At 36.5% G+C, this 22,980-nt stretch overlaps 1 protein-coding gene across 1 annotated transcript in view; it reads right to left on the minus strand.

The window, feature by feature from the left end:
* Positions 1–22,871, minus strand: part of cep112 (centrosomal protein 112) — a 192,039-nt gene extending 169,168 nt beyond the window's left edge. The window contains 7 exon segments of the mRNA XM_073834124.1: positions 521–568; positions 4,294–4,371; positions 5,411–5,498; positions 17,544–17,677; positions 21,977–22,167; positions 22,346–22,449; positions 22,703–22,871. Coding sequence (XP_073690225.1) covers positions 521–568; positions 4,294–4,371; positions 5,411–5,498; positions 17,544–17,677; positions 21,977–22,167; positions 22,346–22,449; positions 22,703–22,719 — 660 coding nt within the window. The 5' untranslated portion in view covers positions 22,720–22,871.
* Positions 22,872–22,980: the final 109 nt, after the last annotated feature.

The raw sequence follows: 22,980 nt of genomic DNA on the forward strand, positions 1-22,980 counted from the left end.
GTATACCAAGTTTTTTGTGTACATAATAATTAAGTTGTTATTATATATTTGACCCCTTTACATTATTATTTTTAATATTTCTGAATCTTTACTTGAATTCTTACAACTACTGTTAGATAACGTAAAAACTTCAAGCACTGATGACGTGAATTGTTTTTTGTTCTAATTCGTTTCTTTGTGCTGTATTTTGCATCTTGTTTTCATTTGAACTTGGTCACACTGTTGGGGACCATTTCTCTCTATTAACTAACTAAACTATGACTTTTGCCTCAATAAACTTCTAATTTGTTGCTTATGAATATAGTAAAGTAGTTGTTAAGTTTAGGTATGGGGTTGGATAAAAGGATCTAAATATGATAATGCAGAATAAGACATTAATATGTGATTTATAAGCACTAATAAACAGCTAATATACTCGTAATATGCATGCTAATTAACAACTAGTTAATAATGAGAATAGTGACATTGCTTTTGAATTGTAAATGCGATTGTAGAGACCAATTGTGTATCTGCCACTTACCGGAGACAGAGGGATAGGGTTCTCACGCAGATATCTGGGGTTTTCTATCTGTAAAAATAAGACAATACAACAAACCTTACTCTCCTCCTCTTCTGGTAAGTCCCAAACACCTCCTGACCTCCTTTTATTTGTCATAAACAATGTGGAATGACTTCAAAGAGTGCCACTTAAATACAGTCACTGGTTTGTGTTTACAGAGATCAGACCTCAGCCCACTGAGGCATTGTGTGCAGCGAGGCCATTTCCGTTTCTTTTTAAAAATGCCTTTTCCCTCCAGTGAGTTGGTCTTTTGTCAACATAACCCATAATCTGTAAGCAATGGGAATTTTTCCAGGACACACTCTCTGTCCTCTCTGATGAGACTGTAGAAGACACGTCTCGACACATAATGAGACAGACCATGACTGAAACATTATTCATAATAAATTTGTATATATTTTCACTTTTACTGCACAGGATCAATCAATCAATGAATTAATCCATTAAATCAATGAATTATATACAATATTATAAAAGGTTTGATAGAACTGGCTGGAAGACCTGCCAAAAGAGCATTGCAATAGTCCAGCCTGGAAAGAACAAGAGCTTGAACAATGAGTTGTGAAGCATATTCCGAAAGAACGGGCCTGATCTTCCTGATGTTGAATAAAGCAAATCTGCAGGACCGGGCAGTTTTACCGATGTGGTCTGAGAAAGTCAACTGATCATCAATTACAACTCCAAGGTTTCTGGCTGTTCTTGAAGGAGTTATGGTTGATGTGCCTAACTGGATGGTGAAATTGTGATGAAACCATGGGTTTGATGGAACCACAAGCAGTTCTGTCTTGGCAAGTTTGAGTTGAAGATGTTTGCTTCATCCAGTGTATTTGTGTATTGGTACAGCAAACCACCTTTTATTTATTTTATTTGTTTAGTAATAGTGTGCACGCAGAACATTTCAGGCTTGACACTTTGAGATTCTACTGGTTACAAAGCTACGGCTAGTGAAAACAAGAGTTGGGATTGGGAAAAGCCTACTTTATTCACATGTTGGGAAAAATTAATAAATGTAATATAAACCTAACAAACAATTCAAATGAACAGTATAGTTCTCAACCAGGGGGCCTGTGTCCAGTAGGGGGCAAACTTGCAAGGCTGACATAATATACTTTATGTTGCAATAATATGATAATAATGTCTAAAGTGATTTGTAGGGTGTTTCAAAAATCCACACGTGTGAAAAAAAATATTTTCAAACCGTCCTTATTTTCACAATTCACTTTAACTGATAATTGATTATCTTCAATAATGCGTTACTTACACACTATTGTTCTGTTTAAATACTGTGCAGTTGCTTTGACACAATCTGTATTGTTACAAGCGCTATATAAATAAAGGTGACTTGACTTGACAATTCCATTTTGGTGACAATAGCAGCACAGATTTTACAAACTGCTGCTTTAACAATGTTAAGTTACCATAATGTCACAACAACCCAATCAAAATTCATCAATCCACATTTTGTTAGTGCTCATGGTCACATTTTATTTTAAGGTTCAATTCTCGCTATTAACAAACTATTAACTATGACTTTTGCCTCAATAAACTCCTAATTTGTTGCTTATTAACAGTTACAGTAATAAGGTAGTTGTTAAGTTCAGGTATTGGTTAGGATTAGGGATGTAGAATATGGTCATGCAGAATATGTGCTTTATAAGTACTAATAAACAGCCAATATGTTACTAATAGGAATACTCATAGTGAGAATTGGCCTCTATTCTAAAATGTTACCATGCTCACTACTCAAACACAGTGTGAGCGTGAGGTGGCCCTGAACTTGAAATGAATCATCAGGCCACAGCACCGGACGGCAGCAGTGTGTTATCGCAGCGGTTTCCAGGCAGAACGAAGCGGTGCTGCGCTTCACGTCCACACATGATGCAGCTGTTGATTAGTCCAGCATCAGTGCCCACAGAACAGGGGCCCGGAGCCACTGCAAACCCGCCCGCAAGTGCACATACTGTACTTATCTCAACACTCCACTCTCTGATAAGAGCAAAGTTCAGACTCTTGTTTTTCTGCATAAACTCTGTGATGAAACAAGCAGTCGTACAGTTTCGCAATCTGTAGGGAAGTCAGAAGTGGCTATTGAGAAAATCTGGAGCCCAACACAGTCCTATAAAGCTTCAAACGCTTTGATCCCAAGAACTCCGCATGCCAACGTGTTGAGCAATCACTGCAGCACATTTTTCCTCCCACATGGTGTAGTCATCTACTGCAAACAATGCAATTCTTTTTCTGTTTATTATATTTTATTTATTTATTTTTTAAAGGATTAACCAAGAACCAAACCCAGGATACTGAGGGGGAAAACTGTGTGTGTTTTTTTTATTTTTTTTGGCTTTTTTTTCACAATCTGAAACATAATACAACTTATATTCCAATGTGACAAATTTATATAATGAAATTAACATCAAGCACGCAAAACATGGAAAAACTTCAAACATTTGGATTTGTGCTGAATAAGAGAAAAAGAGAAAGAGAAAAACTGCCCAGTCCGGTAGATTTGCTTTATTCAACATCAGGAAGACCAGGCCCTTTCTTTCGGAATATGCTTCATAACTCCAGGCTGGACTATTGCAATGCTCTTTTGGCAGGTCTTCCAGCCAATTCTATCAAACCTTTACAGTTAATCCAGAATGCGGCAGCAAAATTAATTTTTAATGAGCCGAAAAGAACACAAGTCACACCTCTCTTTATCAATTTGCACTGGCTACCAATAGCTGCTCGCATAATATTTAAGGCATTAATGTTTGCCTACAAAACCACCACTGACTCTGCACCCCTTTACCTAAATTCATTACTTCAGACTTATGTGCCCTCTAGAAGCTTGCGTTCTGCAAGTGAACGGCGCATTATTGTGCCATAATGCAGCACATTATTGGGCGCATTAAATTTACCCTTCTGGTGGAATGACCTGCCCAACTCAATCCGAGCAGCTGAGTCCTTAGCCACCTTCACGAATTGGTTAAAAACACATCTCTTCCATCTTTATTTGACCCTCTAAGTCTAGCACCCTCTATTCTATTTCTGTTCTTAAAAAAACTTAACCTTTTAGACTTATACTATATTCATAAATAAATAACACTAGCTTCTCTGTTCGTGTTGTATTCTATCTATTTTTTGCTTTATCTTTTTTTTTTCTTTTTTTTTCTATTTTATTTCATTTATTATATAATAATAATAACAACAAAACCTTGATACGTGTACTTTGTTAGGCTAAATGAGACTTGTCATAGCACTTGCATGTTATTGCTTTTTTGTTGATTTTGATTCCTTCCATTGTTCTCTTTTGTAAGTCTCTTTGGATAAAAGCATCTGCTAAATGTCTAAATGTAAATAATTGGCTTGTTTTATACTTAAATTTTTCATTCCTGTTGTGCTCTGAATACTGTTAAATTTAAAGGACTTGTTGTGGAGTGAGGTGAATATAATGTCTATGACTAATGTCTATGTCGATAATGCTTATAATGATTATAAATGTCTAATTTTATTTACCAGTACTTTACATTATTTTCTTTGTTTCGTGAACAGGAACAATATTAGTCATATTGTCTTCTCATTACTAAAATGATCATTCAAGGTGTCTGTGTCGAGATCAACTCTTTCTTGGCTCAGTTTACAAGAAATGTGAACAGTCACATATGAAAATACATGCTGAAGTGAAACTGAATTTTTAACGAATAGGTAGATGGGGAGGAATACATAAAAATAAAAAAAGCATCTAACTTTACCCCAAGGTTCCAGCTGTTGAAGCGAGCCTCAAAGTCACTATCATCAGAGGAGGTTGGCGGCCTCCTGTGTGCCTCCGCCTGGAGGAGAAAAAGACAGTGAGGAACAAAGAAACGACAAACCATGTCCAGGGATGGAGAGCGCTCTGGGAATTCTGAGTTATTCACGGGTTGAACTAAAGAGATTGTAAAATCTGCTAGACAAGGGCAGAGATAAAGAATCCCCAATTTACAATTGCGCAATTTATGATAATTACATTATAATAACATTATAATGTAACATATAGTCAAAATGTATTTATTCAGACACCTTCAACATTTCTCACATTATCACAGTTTATTCGCTATAGCTTAGAAAATGGTAATAAAATACAACAGTGTGTCAGAACAAACTCATCTTGATAATGTCAGATAACTTTGATAGAATTCCCATTCTTTTAAAAAATGTATTGAAAAATATTTTTTAGATTTTTCATACAGGAAAGGAAGAGAGCGAGAGAGACAGAGATCAAGTAACAGAGAGGGCTGGAGATATGGACATACTCCCCTCATGGCACACCAGATGTTTGACTTTTCCACATTATTTCTGCTTTTCCCTTCACATGCAGTAAATTCCTGCGGAGCGTCACATGACGTACCGCTCCTCTTTGTTTTCAGGCGCTGCTCTTTTGTCAGGAGAATCCAGCTCTTTAAGAGCTCTATATATTTTGAATGCTTCCAGGGAACTGTTGTTTCAAGTTCCCTGAGTTCAGCATTGCCTCATCAGAAAAGAGAAGCAAGGAAGTGTCTAATAAAGCTCAATTCTAATGAAATACAGGGATTCTGTTGAAGCTTAATAGGACTGTGGGAAGGAACAAATAACTTGCATTACTGAAAGGTGTCTGAACCCAAATACCAGATAAAAAATGGGAACATTCCTGGTTATAACCCAAAGCTATAAGAACTTGTGAAAAAGCTGTGTTAAGTCTGTGTATGTCATGTTGATTCTATTGGTGAACTCAATGCATACCAAGTGTATGAGGATAAGGATTGTGGTCATGGTCTTAGGGTTAGGTTGGTTTCACAAAACCAGGTAACTCAACCTGGATAAGTTAAATTCATGACAGTGTTAAGGTCTCACCTTCTTGACATCATCCTTAATATCACGTTTGACGGGACTTGAGGACAGGGGTCTAGTTGGTGACTTATCGCCGAACAAATTCCTCTTCCTGTGAAAGAGAAAAGACTTCAGATCACTCTCACATCCTTTTAAAACAAGAGCCGAACATTAACTTGCATCAGTGTTAGCTCTTTTTAGATCATACAAGTATCTACTGTATACAAACATCTAGATGCTTTAGCCTTTTCCATGCTGCCTGGATCTCCATTAGCAAATTCACAGGCATGCAGGGAAGCGTAAAAAGGTTCTTTTATACATATGATGGAAAAATTGCATCATCTTCTGCACATTTAAAACACACATGGTCCATGGCTAGCACTTGTAGTTCCCAGCAGACTTGACACACTCTCATGCCTGTTGGGGGCATTTATTATACAGTATATCATTTCCAGTTCACTGATATTTATGATCTCTTTCTTTGCCCAGATAATTCCAGTTTGATCAGCTATGCTGGGGCCACCAACAGCAACTTCAAAGGCAGAAACTCGTCTGACTAGATGTCGCTGATTTCGACAGCCATGACACATTTGTTTCATGGGCAAATTAAGAACGTGTTCTCGAGCTAATTATGAATGCTTAACGCAAATCTCAACTAATTAAACTAATCCCCCGTTAGTCAAATGATGAAGAGAGGGAGGATGTGATGACTATATGAAAGTCTCGACAAGTATTGGAGACACATACACCCTCTTTTTTCATATTTTCTTTTTTGTGGGGCTTCATTTGGACTTGCTATTAAGCTCTAGCCTAAAATACACATCAGAAAGCAGTTGTAAAAGCACTGCAGTGTTTTTATTTTGCTGTCAATCATAATGCACAGACTAAAATGATTTATATGCTAGTATCGGAAATGCCACAGATACCACAAAAAATTCTAGCATTGGTATCAGCGAGTACTTGAACCCACATACCGATCCAATACAATATTCCTAAACAAGACCTAGTTATGCCCGCTGGCTTTGCTTAATGCTGCAAATCTGAAGTCAGTTCTTCTACAAATGTGCTAACAGTATGTTTGCTGTTTGACAGTATTTCAGACTGGACCGACCAGCCAGTAAAACCGTGACATGCCTCATATGTAGGGCCCTATGATTTCCGCAATGCGGAAAACGCAACGGAATCATGGACTCCAGTCATAAAAACGGTCAGCGCTGCGTAGCTCAAACGTAGCGCAGTTTAGTTTCGCTTCAGTTTTGCTTGTTGTTTGATGTTTCTCATATGCAACAGAAATGGCAGCTTATGAGTTGAACAATGCAGTGGTCGCACCAGTATGAGTAATAAACAAAACCACGCATCTGTGCCATTCATTAACACAGAGACACGCAGAATTCATATTTAAATTGTTGTTTTGCGGCTTAATATTTAAAATATTAGTCCATTTCACGATTTAAGTGTAATGACCTACTTCTGATTAATTCATCCAATATTCCGTGTTAAACTGTAAATTCCGTTTATCAGCCCGAACTGCAACTTGCACGAGCCCAGAACAGTTTTATTCGGGAGTCATTGTTGCAAGATCCAGTGAGAAGCGTTTGAATTCACAAACAATGAATACGTTTGCTGCGAGATCTAGTGAGAATCATTCAAATTGTGCCCAGAATTTTCTGTTATAAACAGCGCTGTTGCACATCAGAAAGCCAGAAGTAGTAATGCTAACTATATATATATATATATATATATATATATATATATATATATTAAAAAAAAATACTGTCAAATGAATGTCAGATAATAAAAATACTTTAGTTCACTGGTATCATCCATGGTATCAGATCAGAAGTCAGTATTGGCCGATACCCTGAGCCCAGGTATCTGAATCGGTATCGGTAAGGGGAAAAGTGTATCAGAATATCTATAGTCCAGCTCTGTGTGAACTCTGTGTATTCCGGTTTAAGACAGTTAGGGTAGGTCAAAAAGTCCCATCTCATTTTCTCCTCCAACTTCAAAATCGTCCCACATCAGTGTTTTACCTTTTCTTGTAAAGGGTGTTTGATCCTCTTAGCATGTTCACTTTGTAACTACAGCATTTTTTTTTTTTTTTTTTTTTTAACAGATCGTTTTGCTAGATAAGACCCTTCTTCCACGGCTGGGATCGTTTAGAGCCCTTTGAAGCTGCACTGAAACTGCATTTGGAAGTTCAAACTCGGGGGCACCATAGAAGTCCACTATATGGAGAAAAATCCTAAAATGTTGTCCTTAAAAAACATAACCGCTTTACGACTGAAAAAAGAAAGACATGAACCTCTTGGATGACAAGGAGGTGAGTAAATTATCTGTACATTTTTGTTTTGGAAGTGAACTTTGCCTTTAATTAGATTTCACAAATTGAACTGTAAAGTGTTAAAAAAACTAAATTCAAATCTGAATAATGCACTGGCCAAACACTGGCCAAGGCCATGAGAGTCTGGCTGCAGCATGTACATCATCTATGCAGCATTAAAAGTCATTCACTGAGAGACAGCAGCTTGTAACAACTAATTGTGCATTCACACGGGGAGTCGGCGTTAACGCTTCTGATTTACTTTGAATGGGTGACATCATGCATTACCAAACTGAATTGTGGATTCCTTGCGTCATGCCACAGGCGTTAGTTGCAGGAAAATTGAAATTTTTAAAACTTTTTAAGCACCAACACAGGCGTCAACAAATCAGATCATCTTATGCAGATACCCAGTGCAGACGCTAGTCAATCGTGTTCGTGCAACACAAGAAAAGTAATGTGATTGGCTGTTGTAACTATGATGGTCGCGTCAGCACCAAGCTTCAGACGCACTCCATCAAGCATTGACGTTGACACCCCAACGGAAAATCAGCTGAAAAATTGGCTATTGGAACACTGCCTTAAGGAACCTGTACATCTTCCAGTCATCTGACATACTATCATCAACATACTATGATTTGACATGCAGCCATCCTAGTCTCACAAATGATACATTACTGGGATGCAGCCATTGACATGAGCTGTAGTGCAGCATGCCAACCAGATGGGGGCTAAAAAGAAACAATATATACACACATATATATGGCTCTATGTTTGCACACTCCATCAAAGAAGAGATCTAAAAGGGCACAGCAGCTAAATCTGCTGGACTGCATGCATACTACACACACACACAGTCTACCTTCCCTTTGAGCTGTCAGATGAGGGCCAGCCATTGTGATTGGCGCCTGGCCGTTAACAGGTGGATGGGGATAATTGAATCAGATGAAAGTGTGGGATCAAAGAGATGTGGGGGCAGATCGTGGAGGTGCTGCTGCCCCGCGGCCTGATTAAAGCCCCTGTGTCCTGACCTGCAGCTGCTCAGAACGGCCTCGGTCTCAGGGACACGTCCTCATCCACACCACTTAAAAACACAAGGCCAAAGCATTCATGCACACTTGACTTAAACCTTGGACTCAGGAACACATCTGATGTCTCTTATGGCCGCCGCTGCCGCTGTCGCATTTGGCAGTGGTTGGAGACTCTGGCTAATGTTACCGGTGAACGCATAAAACCCAGACAGACAGATGGGATGGTTCACATGAGGAAACTATGGCAACTAGGACTTTTTAAATGATCTAAACAACATCCCAGTGGCCACAAGGGTGTTGCTATGCATTGTTAGGACATTCTGAGTGGTTGCTATGGTGTTGCTAGTAAGATACGCATGTGTTCAGATTAGTTGTAAAAGCATTACTAGGCTGTTGCTAGTTTGTTCTGGGTGGTCAGTAAAGGTGCGGTCACATTCGCAAATTCATTAAACGCAATATATCAAGCACAGCTCACACAGAAGTTACTTTCAAACCAAGCAGCTGTTGGTCAGTGTGGTGAATTTGCATAACCCAATGATGCAAAAACTGTGTGGGAAAATGTTTTGCCCTCCTATTTATTTCCTATTGAAATTATGGAAATTTGTGAAATGGTAAACGTAACCACACATTAAAGGATTAGTTCAGATAATGTACTCACCCCCTTGTCATCCAAAATGCTCACGTCATTCTTTCTTCAGTCGTAAAGAAATTATGTTTCTTAAGGAAAACATTTCAGGATTTCTCTCCATATAAAAGTTTGAACTTCCAACATGCAGTTTAAATGCTGCTTCAAAGGGCTCTAAGTGATCCCAGCCGAGGAAGAAGGGTCTTATCTAGCGAAACGATCAGTTATTTTCTAAACAAATTGACAATTTATATACTTTTTAACCTCAAATGCTTGTCTTGTCTCATCTCTGCCAGGTCAATGCAGTTAGGGTATGTTTCGTTTTCGTCTTCATCTTCTGTTTTACCTTTTTTTGTAAAGGGCGTTTGATCTTCTTTGTATGTTCACTTTGTAAACACTGGATCAGTACTTCTGAAGCGATGTAGGATGATTTTGAAGTCAGCGAAGAAACCGAGATGGGAGTTTTTCGACATACCCTAACTGTATTGGCCCGGATTACACAGACTACGCATCGCAGAGACGAGACAAGACATTTGAGGTTATAAAGTATATCAATTTTCAATTTGTTTAGAAAATAACCGATCGTTTCGCTTGATCAGACCCTTCTTCATCGGCTGGGATTGTTTTGAGCTCTTTGATGCTGCGTTTAAACTGCATTTTTGAAGTTCAAACTTCGGTTCACTATTTGAGTCCATTATATGGAGATAATTCCTGAAATGTTTTCCTCACAAAACGTAATTTCTTATCAACTGAAGAAAGAAAGACATGAACATCTTGGATGACAAGTGGGTGAGTAGGCTACATTACCTGTAAATATTTGTTCTGGAAGTGAACTAATCCTTTAGGACACTGGTGTTGTACCTGGTTAAAAGGGCAGTGCTTTTAAAGTGCTTTTTTAGTAATTGTTTATAGGCTACTGGTGTGTTTGATCCACTTTCCACTTTCTTCATTCCCTGAATGCAAAATGTCTCATTGAGCCAATAAATTCATTGACTTTGGCACTTGACACACAAACCTCAAGAAAGGTGACAATCAGTAAATGTAGAAGGATGAGACTTTAAAATCAGAACACAACAAATAAGCATCAATAACAAAATGACATAAGTATAAAAACATAAAAAAAAATCCTAATATTTTTTGTAGAGACAAAAGTGTTTGACGATGGTCTAATAGGGTTTTTATGTATGCTTGCTTAGTTGGGGACACTTAATATTTTTTAATTAATAATGAAATGACTTTAATTGAAAAACTGACTGTTCACTATTCTTGTACTGTACTACTAGTGTGTATAGATCTGTTACACACAAGACAAGCTCAACAAGTGCGTGTCTGAACTTTCACCTGTGTTTAAGCCTCCAAACTCTTCAGGAGCCAAAGTTAAGTGAAGATCGCCATCAGGTGGACAAACATGGAACTTAAACCACTCTGTGCCATTCTTTTTTTATGACTAGAAGATATTTCACAAACAAATTTACATAATATGAGAGAAAAAAAATCATATAATTGAAAATCACCTTGTTTGCAGAATGAATTTTTACATTTTTATTACTTTTTAATTTTTTTATTACCTTGATGCACATTTATAGATGTACTTCACAATTATAATTGTGATTTTAATAAATAAATAAATATGTATATATATTTTTTTTTCCCCCCCTTTACAATAGGCTACTGACTACATGGCGATAACTGGAAGAATAATGAATAAAATGAATAAAAAATAAAAAAGGTAATTGCGACTTTTTATCTTTTATTCTTTTTTATTTTATTCTTTTTTTCTCAGAATTCTGAGATACAAACTGCAATTCTGAGAAATTAAATCAGAATTGTGAGATATAAATTCACATTTGTGAGTTATAAAGTCAGAATTGCTAGATATAAACTAGAAATAAAGTTGCAATTGCGTGATATAAACTGGTCGGATTTCTCAGATTTAAACTAAATTCTGAGAAATTAAGTCATAATTATGTAACATAAACTCACAATTGTGAGTTATAAGGTCAGAATTGCTAGATATAAACTCGCAATTCTGAGAAATATAAACTCATCAGAATTCCAAGATTTAAACTTAATTCTGAGAAATGAAGACAAATATGAAAAAAATGAAGACATGAGAAATGAGACATAAACCTGCCATTCTGTGAACATATCAATCTTTTTTTTTCCTCCTCAGAACTAGAAAAAAAGTCAGAATTGTGGGATACAAAGTCGCAATTGCGAGAAAAAAGTCAGAATTGCAAGATACAAAATCGCAATTGTGAGTTCATATTCCACAGTTCTGACTTTATTTCTAGAAATTGTGCATTTATATCTCATAGTTCTGAAAAAAGTCAGAATTGCGAGTTTATATGATGCAATTCTGAGAAAAAAAGTCGCAATTACCTTTTTTATTTTTTATTCAGTGGCAAAAACGGGCTTCCATAGCATAACATACTCATTGTCCAGAAAATCATTAAAAAAAAAAAAAACTCTTAACTGCCCTAAACCGGTCAATTTTTGTATTATGTTTTAAAGAAAATATCTTTGTTTTGTTTTTGTTAGTCACCCAATTTAGCATTTTCATTTTCACATTTGATTACACATCAGTAATCTGAAATGATCATACGGGAGAAATAAGGAAATAAAGTCTGAAAAGCACAAACCATCAAACTTTATGGCTTGAAGAAGCATGTCCAACTCCTACAAAAAACATTACTTGTGTTTCAAATGTAATATACAAACATAACGATTGTACACAACAGCAGTAAAACTTCAAACAATGTTCAATAGCAACGGATTAAAGACAAAAAAGAAAAAGGAACGGAAAAAAAGACTCCCATGACAATTGTTTTCACCCATGAAAACCACAAAAGGAGAAGAACTGTTATATCATCACCTGACTGACTGACTGAAAGCAAACACAGCCACATCAGAGAAGAGCCGAAAGCTCAAAGCTTTAATCTGATCTAAATGAGAGCGACACATAAAAGACACGGCTGCAATTTTCTCCAGCAGGACTTGAGTCTGTGATCTAAATGCCTTTAATGGTCTTCTCCAAATTTAAGCACTGAAGCACAAGTCCAGGCTTTCAAGCAGATGGACTTCCTCTATCTGCTGACTGCTTCAATTGAAAGATCTCTAATTTCAGAAGAAGCAGTTTAATCTTCAGCTGTAAGGGTCAATGACTCTTTGAGTCACGACTTGAAAGTGCAGAAAAACACAGGCCTGGCATTGCCAAACATTCATTTGTGTGGCTAAACACAAGCATGTGTCTTTCCCAATGATTTTGTCTTGCATAGTTGAGGTTTAAAGGCCTATTCACACCAAGAGCGACACGGCAAAACAACAGCAGTCTCATCCAAAACCTATCTACAAAATGCACAAGATCTAAAAATAAAACATGCAATTATTATCACTAGGATTATTGCTGTTTTTTGTTGTTGTTGTTGTTGATTTAGGACACTTACTATACATTACTTTACATTTCTATACATTAATATGCTCAAATGAGATTATTACATTTTTTTTATTTTAAAAGACAATGAAAAGCTAAAAACACTTTGTATAAAGTACTTAAGTAGTTGCTTATTACTAGCATATTACTAGCTGTTTACTAACTATTAATAAGCCGTTTAAGGAAAAACTCTTAGTTAATAGTGCATATGTGTTCCCTATTCTAAAGTGTTACTGAAAAAAAAAAACAATAGCCTATATTCCATTTTAAATTATTATATTAATAATAACATATTAGTAAACAAATACATAAAAAACCAAGTGGGTCATAATGTCAAAATAATCAAAATTGTAGGCTTATGTTTTTAATGTAATAATCCATTTAAAAGTGTGTTTTGGACTTTATTATGTTGAGAGAAAATTATATATCGTAAATACTGTTGCACTTACGCTGAAAAGTTTTAGTGTGTTCATAATGTAGTCATTTGTAATATATGTTATTTGAACAAAAGATATGAGCTCAAGATATTTTAATGTACATATTCTTACATTATAAACATTTTATTACAATAATAATGAAATACTTGTCACATCATGTGCAGATATTACATTAGCCTTAATGTGCAGTGGAGTGTATGAAACAGTCTTACAAGACAAGGGCTCAAAGGAGCACTTTGTGATTCTTGGCTCTAGCTTCCAAGATGAAGTGAGTTTCAGGGAATGCTTTTATCTTCGGCAAATGACATTACTATAGACCAGACAGATCATCACTGAACTGAAGTGCAGTGTAGGAGAACTTACAGAACATCATGTTTTCATAATACATCTCACTGGCATTAAATTTATTAAACTAAATACTGGTTCACACTTACAGCAACTTGGAGTAACCTAAACGCATTTATTTTCAGTGAGAGTTGGTGACTTCTGGCAACAACTGGCATGGATTGTGCATTGGTGCAATTTATATACAATCTTTTTCTTTCAAGAAAGTTCTTCTCACATGTCAACTAGGAGCAATGACATACTGGTGTCAATGGTGTTTACACTCAACACTGAACAGACAACACTGCCACTCATTTTTAGGAAGGAAAACATATAGCTGGAGCTCAGTAGGAGTCGTAAGTGACAGTTTAATGGGATTTTGTCAGAGAGAACAGGAGAGTTGTTGACAGTGGGGCTTGGGGATGTGTAGAGCTTTGTGAATGACAGGTGTTCCAGTTCTGACGAAATCTACAGAGCTTTCTGTGGAGTTGTGAGGGCATCACTTCTGCATGAAGCAACTTATCAGTGCAGTGTACAAACACAGATGAACATAAAAGTGTTGTGAGAGTGTCAGCTGAGGGTGTGACTATTTCATGTACTACAGGCCTGGTTTTAATGAAGCCGTCATGTGTCCTTCATTAAAGCTCCAAATTAAAGGGACAGTTCACCCCGAATTAAAAAAAATATGTGACCCTGGACCACAAAACCAGTCATAAGGTAAAATTTTACAAAACTGAGATATATACACCATATGAAAGCTCAATAAATAAGCTTTCTATTGATATATGGTTTGTTAGGATAGGACAATATTTGGCCGAGATACAACTATTTGAAAATCTGGAATCTAAGGGTGAAAAAAAAATCAAAATACTGAGAAAATCACCTTTAAAGTTGTCCAAATTAAGTTCTTAACAATGCATATTACTAATCAAAAATTACATTTTGATAGGTTTACAGTAGGAATTTTACAAAAAATCTTCATGGAACATGATCTTTACTTAATATCCTAAAGATTTTTGACATAAAAGAAAAATCAATAATTTTGACCCATACTATGTATTTTTGGCTATTGCTACAAATATACCCCAGCGACTTACGACTGGTTTTGTGGTCCAGGGTCACAAATGTCATTCCAAACCAGTGTTGTTTTTGACAACCATCTTAGATTTAGTCTTAGTCTTAGTCTTTTGGACTAAAATGCTTATTAGTTTTAGTCAAATTTTAGTCACTTCTATATGTGATAGTTTTAGTCCAATTTTAGTCGACGAAAAGTCAAAAGTCTAGTTTTAGTCGACGAAAAGTCAAAAAGGTTTTAGTCTAGTTTTAGTCAAAAAAGGGGAAAAAGTAGTCTTTTAACAGATTAATGTAGGTCAGTAAGTATTTTGCTGTTGGGTAGTGTCACTTGTAAGTTCTGAAGATAGCAGATCTATAATTCAACACAATGTGAGCTTCCGGATCGACTATTTTCACCAATAATTACAATAATGAAGGAAGAAAGACAAACAAGGATGGAATGCTAAAACGGCTTGCCATACTAGTATGGCAAAGAGTATTTAATGCTAAAACAGCTTGCCATAGCGGCAAATACGTTTTAGGTTTTGATTGGCATGCACAATAAGCAGAAATGTCATGCATTTTAAACGTCTGACGGACCACCCACTAACATTTTCGTCTATTCTCGTCTCGTCAACGAAAACTCACACACGTCTCGTCATGTTTTAGTCATCAACGAGCTATTTTTATCTCGTCATCGTCTCGTTATCATCATGAAAAAAAGTGGCGTCAACGAAATGATTTCGTCATCGTCATCGTTGACGAAAACAACACTGTTCCAAACTTGTTTGGCTTTCTTTCTTATGAGGAACACAATAAAGATATTTTGAAAAACACATTTGTACATGCTGTAAAAGTCAACATTACTCAAAAAAAAAAAATTAATATCACACTGTAGTGCAATAATGTGATTTTATTGATTTTGGTATAAATAATTTTATACCATGGTAACTGTATAGAGCTGGGCTAGAAAGCTTGTCAGTGTTCTGTATTTCTGCATTAATTTGACCAACATGAAGATCAGATCTTCATCTTATATAGGAAACCTTAAAGGATTAGTTCACTTCCAGAACAAAAATGTACAGATAATGTACAGATAATGCACTCACCCCCTTGTCATCCAAGATGTTCATGTCTTTCTTTCTTCAGCCGTTTTTTTTGAGGAAAACATTTCAGGATTGTTCTCCATATAATGGATATGTATGGTGCCCCCAAGTTTGAACTTCCAAAATGCAGTTTAAACGCAGCTTCAAAGGGGTCTAAACGATCCAAGCTGAGGAAGTAGGGTCTTATCTAGCGAAACGATCGGTTATGTTCGAAAGAAATTGACAATTTATATACTTTTTAACCTCAAATGCTCGTCTTGTCTCCTCTCTGTGATATGTATGCATAGTCTGTGTAATCCGGGTCAATACAGTTAGGGTATGTCGAGGGTTTGACTTCAACTTCAAAATCGTCCTACAACGCAGTTTTACCTTTTTTTGTAAAGGGCATTTGATTTTCTTTGTATGTTCACTTTGTAAACACTGGGTCAGTACATCAGTACTACACAAACTATGCATGTGCATCGCAGAGATGAGACAAGATGAGCATTTGAGGTTAAAAAGTATATAAATTATATAACTGTATATAAAAAAAAAAAACGATGGTTTCGCTAGATAAGACCCTTCTTACTTGGCTGGGATCGTTTTAAAGCTGCAGTTAAACTGCATTTTGGAAGTTCAAACTTGGGGGCACCATTCATAACAATTATATGGAGAGAAATTCTGAAATGTTTCCCTCTAAAAACATAACTTCTTTACAACTGAAGAAAGAAAGACATGAACATCTTGGATGACAAGGGAGTGAATACATTTTCTGTAAATTTTTGTTCTGGAAGTGAACTTATCCTTTAAGAGACCTTGATGAAATGTTGCTCTTATTACAATGACTCTCTGGAATATTTCAGCTGCTGTATTTGGTTATTAATATAAATATTTGTGTGAGCAATAAATGTGTTCTTAAACAACTTCTTACAGATCAGTTCTAGTTTCATGGCTCTTGTATCACTCCATGCTCTTTCATTTATTTATTAAATTGGAAACAAGCCGTTACCAAATGACTGGCTTCATGTTGGGGTCTCAAGTGTTTTTTTTTTTTTTTTACTCAAATTAATTTCTTTCTTCTTCTCAAACAGTTACTGGTTCCCAGTTACCTTTTTTTTTTTTTTTTTTTTTTTTTTTGGGGGGGGGGGGCAGCTACTGTTATGTACATTCTTCAAAATATCTTCTTTTGTGTTCAGCACAACATGTGAGCGAGTAAATGTTTGGGTGAACTCTCCCTTTAATGACGATCGGCAGCATGTTTAGTTCTGTTCATGTTTAGAGCTGCACGCATCTAATATACAGGTGCACATCAGTTTTTCTCTTAACTGTTTACTTTCACTTTATAGATATAACCAACTGTGTTTATATGTGATCCTTGTGTCTTTTTGACAGTATTAGCGAATCATACGTGAAAGATATCTTAGTCCGCACTCATGAAGCGCATGCCAGAACAGGACACGAACTTTAACCAGCAAAGCTTAAAATATGCAAATAATGTACTTTTGTGATTGCGAATAAGTGCAGTGTCCCGTGAGTGAATGTGTGTTGTGTTGTGTAGTACAGTATGTTGAGAGGGAGGCACACTGTATGATACAACAATATTTTTTTAAAAAGCAGATCATGGAGACATTTTAATCTTCCACGAAAAAGTCTTTTTTTTTTCTTTTTGATTTTGAGGTAAAATACAGTATACCCTGGACATGTAGGTCCTTTTCATATCTCAGGATTCACAATTATTCATCCATCTGGCCACTAATATGGCCACAAATATGCAATTAATCAATCACATCTATCACATGACATCCTAACCCCAACACAGGTGGTGTAACAGTAATCTGTGTCATACCTGTGTGTGTTTGAGATGGGTGAGGTGGACCATGAGCCATCAGTCTGACCCAACTCCCCGGACACCCAGTCCGGCAGCACTGCAGATCTCTGCTCTTGTGACCTGGCCAGCAATGGCTCATCGAAATAGATAGACTAAAACAGGAAAGCAAACAAAAATCACAACACTCAACAATCACAGCTGATTCCAGCACTCAAACCAATTAAACACACTGGCTAACAACAGATTTATAGACCATTTCAAGCGCTATTCGGCGGCTTAAGGAAGTGACGTCGTTGGTCCCAGGACGTTTCCGGTTAGTGATCCAGCGCATTCAAAATGGCGAGAAGCGCTTTATGAACAGTGGGATTGCGGTCATATATATATATACAAACATCCTGCTTAAATGTCTAAATTAAAATTAGATCCTTGTCGTTCGGTGGTTGTGTGCTCCCTCTGGGGCGGTACTAACATTCTGAGACGTGTTTAACGGTAGATTTCCGCGAAACGTACCCGTGTTGCGGCAGTGAAGGAGAAGGCTGGATAACAACAAGCAACTCTAGGATATACAGCGCACATTTCGATTCAGGCAAGTAAATATCGTTTTTAATTAATCGGTTTATTTGTATATCTTTACGTTAACTCTTCAAGTATGATGCTGCATAATTTAAAGTAGCATTTTGTCATTGTTTACATATGCATCTAACTTTCGCGTGTAGCGTTAATGAAAAAAGGCAAGTTTTTTATTTCTGTTTTATTTCTGTTTTATTGCTAAGTGTTATGTGGGTTAAATTCATATTAGTCGTCTAGTTATTTTGTCAGTTGACAAATGCAGTGAGTAACATGAAAGTACGTGAATGTCGTATTGTGTAACAGTTAACGGCAGTAGTTTACAAAACGTAATGTTTATGGTAAATATTATTTTCCATCACATAAGCTTTGGTAATGTTAATTCCAAGATGTACTGACGTATTAAGCAATAATAGCATTATTATTTTTTTATATTGTGCAATATATTAAATGATTGTTTTTCTACTTTTATCCTTATATAATGTAAACAAAATTTATACAGGTGATTTCTAATATCATTTGTTTCTTAGTCTAGGAAGCATTTTGATGTAAGCAGTTGTAAATATGCAGCAGGGTCACTAAATCTGACAATACAGTGTAATACTGAAATTTGTTAGCTCCCTGTAATTCCCATAGAATTGGTTAAATGTTATATACATTTTCATAATGATGGCTAATATCCTTTGTTTTGTTTTCTAGAAAGTATTCTAAACTGATGTAAACAGTTGCAGAAATACAGAAGGGTCACCAAATCTGAGAAGGCAGTGTAAGGAGAGCCATCATCTGTAGACACCCAAGGACAGCTGATCATCCTGCAGTGACAAACCACATCTGACCATATCAACACCCAGATGTGATTGAGAACTTGAATGTAGTATTCAGTAATTTAGTGTAGTACTTAAAGCGACTGATGACCAGGCCAGACACAGACTGCTGCTTTTGATATTTGTTCCCCCTTTGTACTCCATTTCAGTTCAAATGTTGTTTCAGTTGTTGTTTCATTTGTTGAAGCATTTTATGTTCATACAAATATTTACATATCAATACATGTGCTGGAAATAAAAACAGTTGAAAGTGAGAGAATGCTTTTTGTTTATATACAGTACTGGTCAAAAGTTTGTGAGTATTTTATGTTTATTAACATGATTAATTATTTAAATTATTTCTATTATAAAAAATATGTTGTGCAAAGCTGAATTAGCATCAGCCTTTACATTACACCAGTATTCATTTTCACATGATATATATATATATATATAATTTGTGTGGGCGTGAACAGTAAATACGTGCATAAAAACATATATGAATACTTTATGTGTGTGTGTTTGTGTGTGCATTTATTAATCTGCAGATATACAGGTTTATGTAAAACACGTTAGCCAGCATTGAATTGCGACGATCTTGTTTATTTGTGATCACATGATGACTCGGAGCATTCATACCCTCCACTTGCACTGTTCCACAGCAACAAACTTGACCAAACTAACGTTGAACACATGTTGAAATGAATTCAACACGTAATAATAGCATCGAGCGCTTAGTTTAAAGTGCCCCTATTATGCCATTTTAAAGGTAGTTAATATTGTTGTAATAGTCTCTTAAAACAGGTTTACATGTATGCAAGTTCAAAAAACACTTTAGTTTTCTCCAAAATTAGACTTATTTTTACCCCGTTTCTAAATGATTCGTAAACGACTCGTTTGAAGCAGTTCGAAGAATCAGTCTCTCTAAACCCCTCCTTTCCGTGAGCCCTCACTGCTGTGATTGGTCAGATGGTGCAGTCCTTTTGGATTGGTCTACCGCTACAGCGCAAAACGAAACGCCCATTGGCATAACTGAATGACAGCTGCGGAGACCTGTTAATGCATAGAAAAGATAGCCTCGATTTTACCCTATCAATTCGAGCCGGAGTCTGACGATGAAACGGTTGAAGTGTCACATCGACAAGAAACTGTTTTGCAAGCACGACCGGAGCAGGACGTTTCTCAGTGGGTGTCATATGTTAACTGTGGAAAGTGCTTGCAATTTGCTTTTGTAAGCGAACCGGACACATCTCTACGTTGTGAACTTCAACACTGTACAATCCATAACACTGCGTTAAGCCATCGTTTATCATTATCATTACTTAAACCAATAAGGCAGACAGACAGTCAAGCTGCATCAATCACAAGACTTTTTAGACTACATTGCACTCACAGCTGAACAACAGAACTACAGAAACGTAAGTTAGCCGGTTACCAAGACATGTGCGGGGTTGTTACACACCATAACGTACACAAAGACGTATTTTGAACGATCGCTAGAAAATACAATTATTAATCATACTTACAGGTAGAAGTTCAGAGGAGCAAGCCGGTCCAAATAAACTGGGCACTGATCCATTTTTTAAAACCAAGCGTTTGGTGAATCTCGCGTTGTAACGTTACTCCCCAAGATTGGAAAAGCAGTCATCAGTAAAATGACGCGAACACAACACAAGATTGGCATTGGACTGCTGAGGTGTTGAAAAAATTAATGTTAACCACTCATTCTTGATAGTTTCATCTTTCGGAAGGGCATATAAAACAAATTTACTCTCACAGCGCAGGGCGTCTTCTTGACATGATGTAATCCACGTGAAAATGGTAGGCCTACTGTTTGTGGGCGGGCAAGTTGTTTGCGAAATTGAATGTGGGCGGACATTACGCAAATGTGTAGCTCGTGACGTGTGGCCGTTACAGAAAAAAGATTCGAATTGCTGACGACTCGTTTAGGCGAATGTGAGCCGACTCTTTTTTTTGTTAGACAAAAACTTTATTTATAGTGCACTGTCGGCGTCACAACTTTGCAGATAGTTTATGTTCACATACAGCTACATGACACACTACATGAAATATCATATTTGAAAAGGCATAATAGGGGCACTTTAATAGCATACATTTAGCGTTGTTTGGAACGATATGTATTGTGAAAAGTAATGTACTAATGAAAACAAATATTTAAACAGAAATACAGACTGACCACGCAATGCAAGTAAATTAATCACGAACAACCTCCGGATATCTTGGGAACAAAACATGAAGTAAGTTGCACTGCTTGCTTCAGACTGATGACATCCATTGTACGAATAAATGTTCACAATATTTCCGTTCATGTGATATGCTTTTAGCAATCTCCCGTGTACACGCACGCAGCATCGATTAGTTAATGAGCAGCTTTTTTACCTTAACTAGCTTTTTTGCTAGATTTTAAAAGAATGTGTTCGTATTGACAGATCGGAGAAATAGCGCTACCGGAAATGTTTCAGGACCGGACATGCGCAGTAACGTTCCAACGCGCTTGTTATTGTTTACATCCTTGAAATGGTCTATAGAGTGTTTTCACAACGCATCATCAATCGGCCATATTGGCAGCACTGAACGTAAACAATGGCAAACTAAACCGGCATTTTTTGGATTATTGCTGCTGAAAATGGTCAATTATTGTCATGTTTTGGGCTGTACTAATGGGTTGGACCGGGAAAAACATTTGAAGTACTATAGACTCCCAAAAGTTATAACAAATTAAGGAGAAGAGTGCAAAAAACTGAGGAACAAAAGGTGTTTGTGGTTGGCAAGAATCTTGACAACACTCGTGTTGTTTTTATCATTTCCGGTCAGGTAGGTGAAATATTAGGCTAATATTTTAATTAATACTGTCTAAACTGTGGAAAAAAAATAATTCTGTGGTTTAGACAGCATAAATTAACAGAAGTATGTATTCAGTAGTACATTAACCATGCAATCAATGCTGTTGTCTACATCCAAGTATCTCCAATATGGCCGCGCACCTGGGTAACTGGCCAAACTGTGACGTAAATGCCTTATGAAATTCAAATTAAATGCATGCATCAATGCAGTATTTACCATGTACGTAGGTAAAGTCTTGAGGCTGCCTGCTTCAGGTTTGTGGGTAAAGGGACCATCTAAAACTCCTTTTCTGAGCATGTGCAGAAGGAGTCGAGCGTGCATGTTACGATTTTTCCTTCCAGCCAGTCCAGAGCCACAGGTCACAGGATCACACAACTTTTTAATCCACAGCGCACACCTCTGGCGCTCTGCTGGGCGAATGTGTTTTTGTAAAAGGTCAATTTCAAGTAATTAGAATGAAATGAAATGACAGCGTACACACTCTACAGTTCAAAACTTAAAAGTCAGAAAAGACACAATCAATTTATATAAATGCAAATTAAATATATTAAGTATATTTACACTACTGGCACATATTATTCTCACCTGTCTTGTCTGTCAGTTTAAGTACATATGGCTTCATGTCCACCAGGTAATGATCAAACTCAGAGTCCAGAATCCCAAAGCAGTCCTGATCACTCATGTTGCTTCTGAATACAAAAGACTAATTAAAACATCCCGCATAATATTGTGCATTATTTAAAAATAACAAAGCAATTATTGGTACATATTTTAGCTAATTATCAATGCAGGCAACCGTAAGTGAGAGACATGCCATGACTTGTCAGTCTACAAGACGCAGTCCAGTGACATGCTTCTAAATTAGTTATATTTATGTGATGTAGTGTAATAGTGTCATTATTAAATCTATATATTTCTGTTTTCATAATTTTGTTAGCTCACCAGTTAGCAGAACTCATTCAGATATATTGAGAAGCGCAAATATATAAAGTGCTAATGTAAACGTAAGTATGAATGTAAACGTATGTCTAAGGTAAATAATTGCTGTGCACTAAATCATTTTAAATAATAATAACAGTGTCTTCTGGTAATGTCATCAGTAGCTGCGATTGTGCGCTGTATCACTTGTTGCTACTTTACGCTCCCAAACGGTTTCAAACTGACACACTGTGAAGCCATATATCACGCGTGCCTTTAATATTTCAAAATAAAAGTTTTAT

The sequence above is a fragment of the Garra rufa genome, chromosome 1 (genome assembly GCF_049309525.1).
Source record: "Garra rufa chromosome 1, GarRuf1.0, whole genome shotgun sequence".
Lineage (NCBI taxonomy): Eukaryota > Metazoa > Chordata > Actinopteri > Cypriniformes > Cyprinidae > Garra > Garra rufa.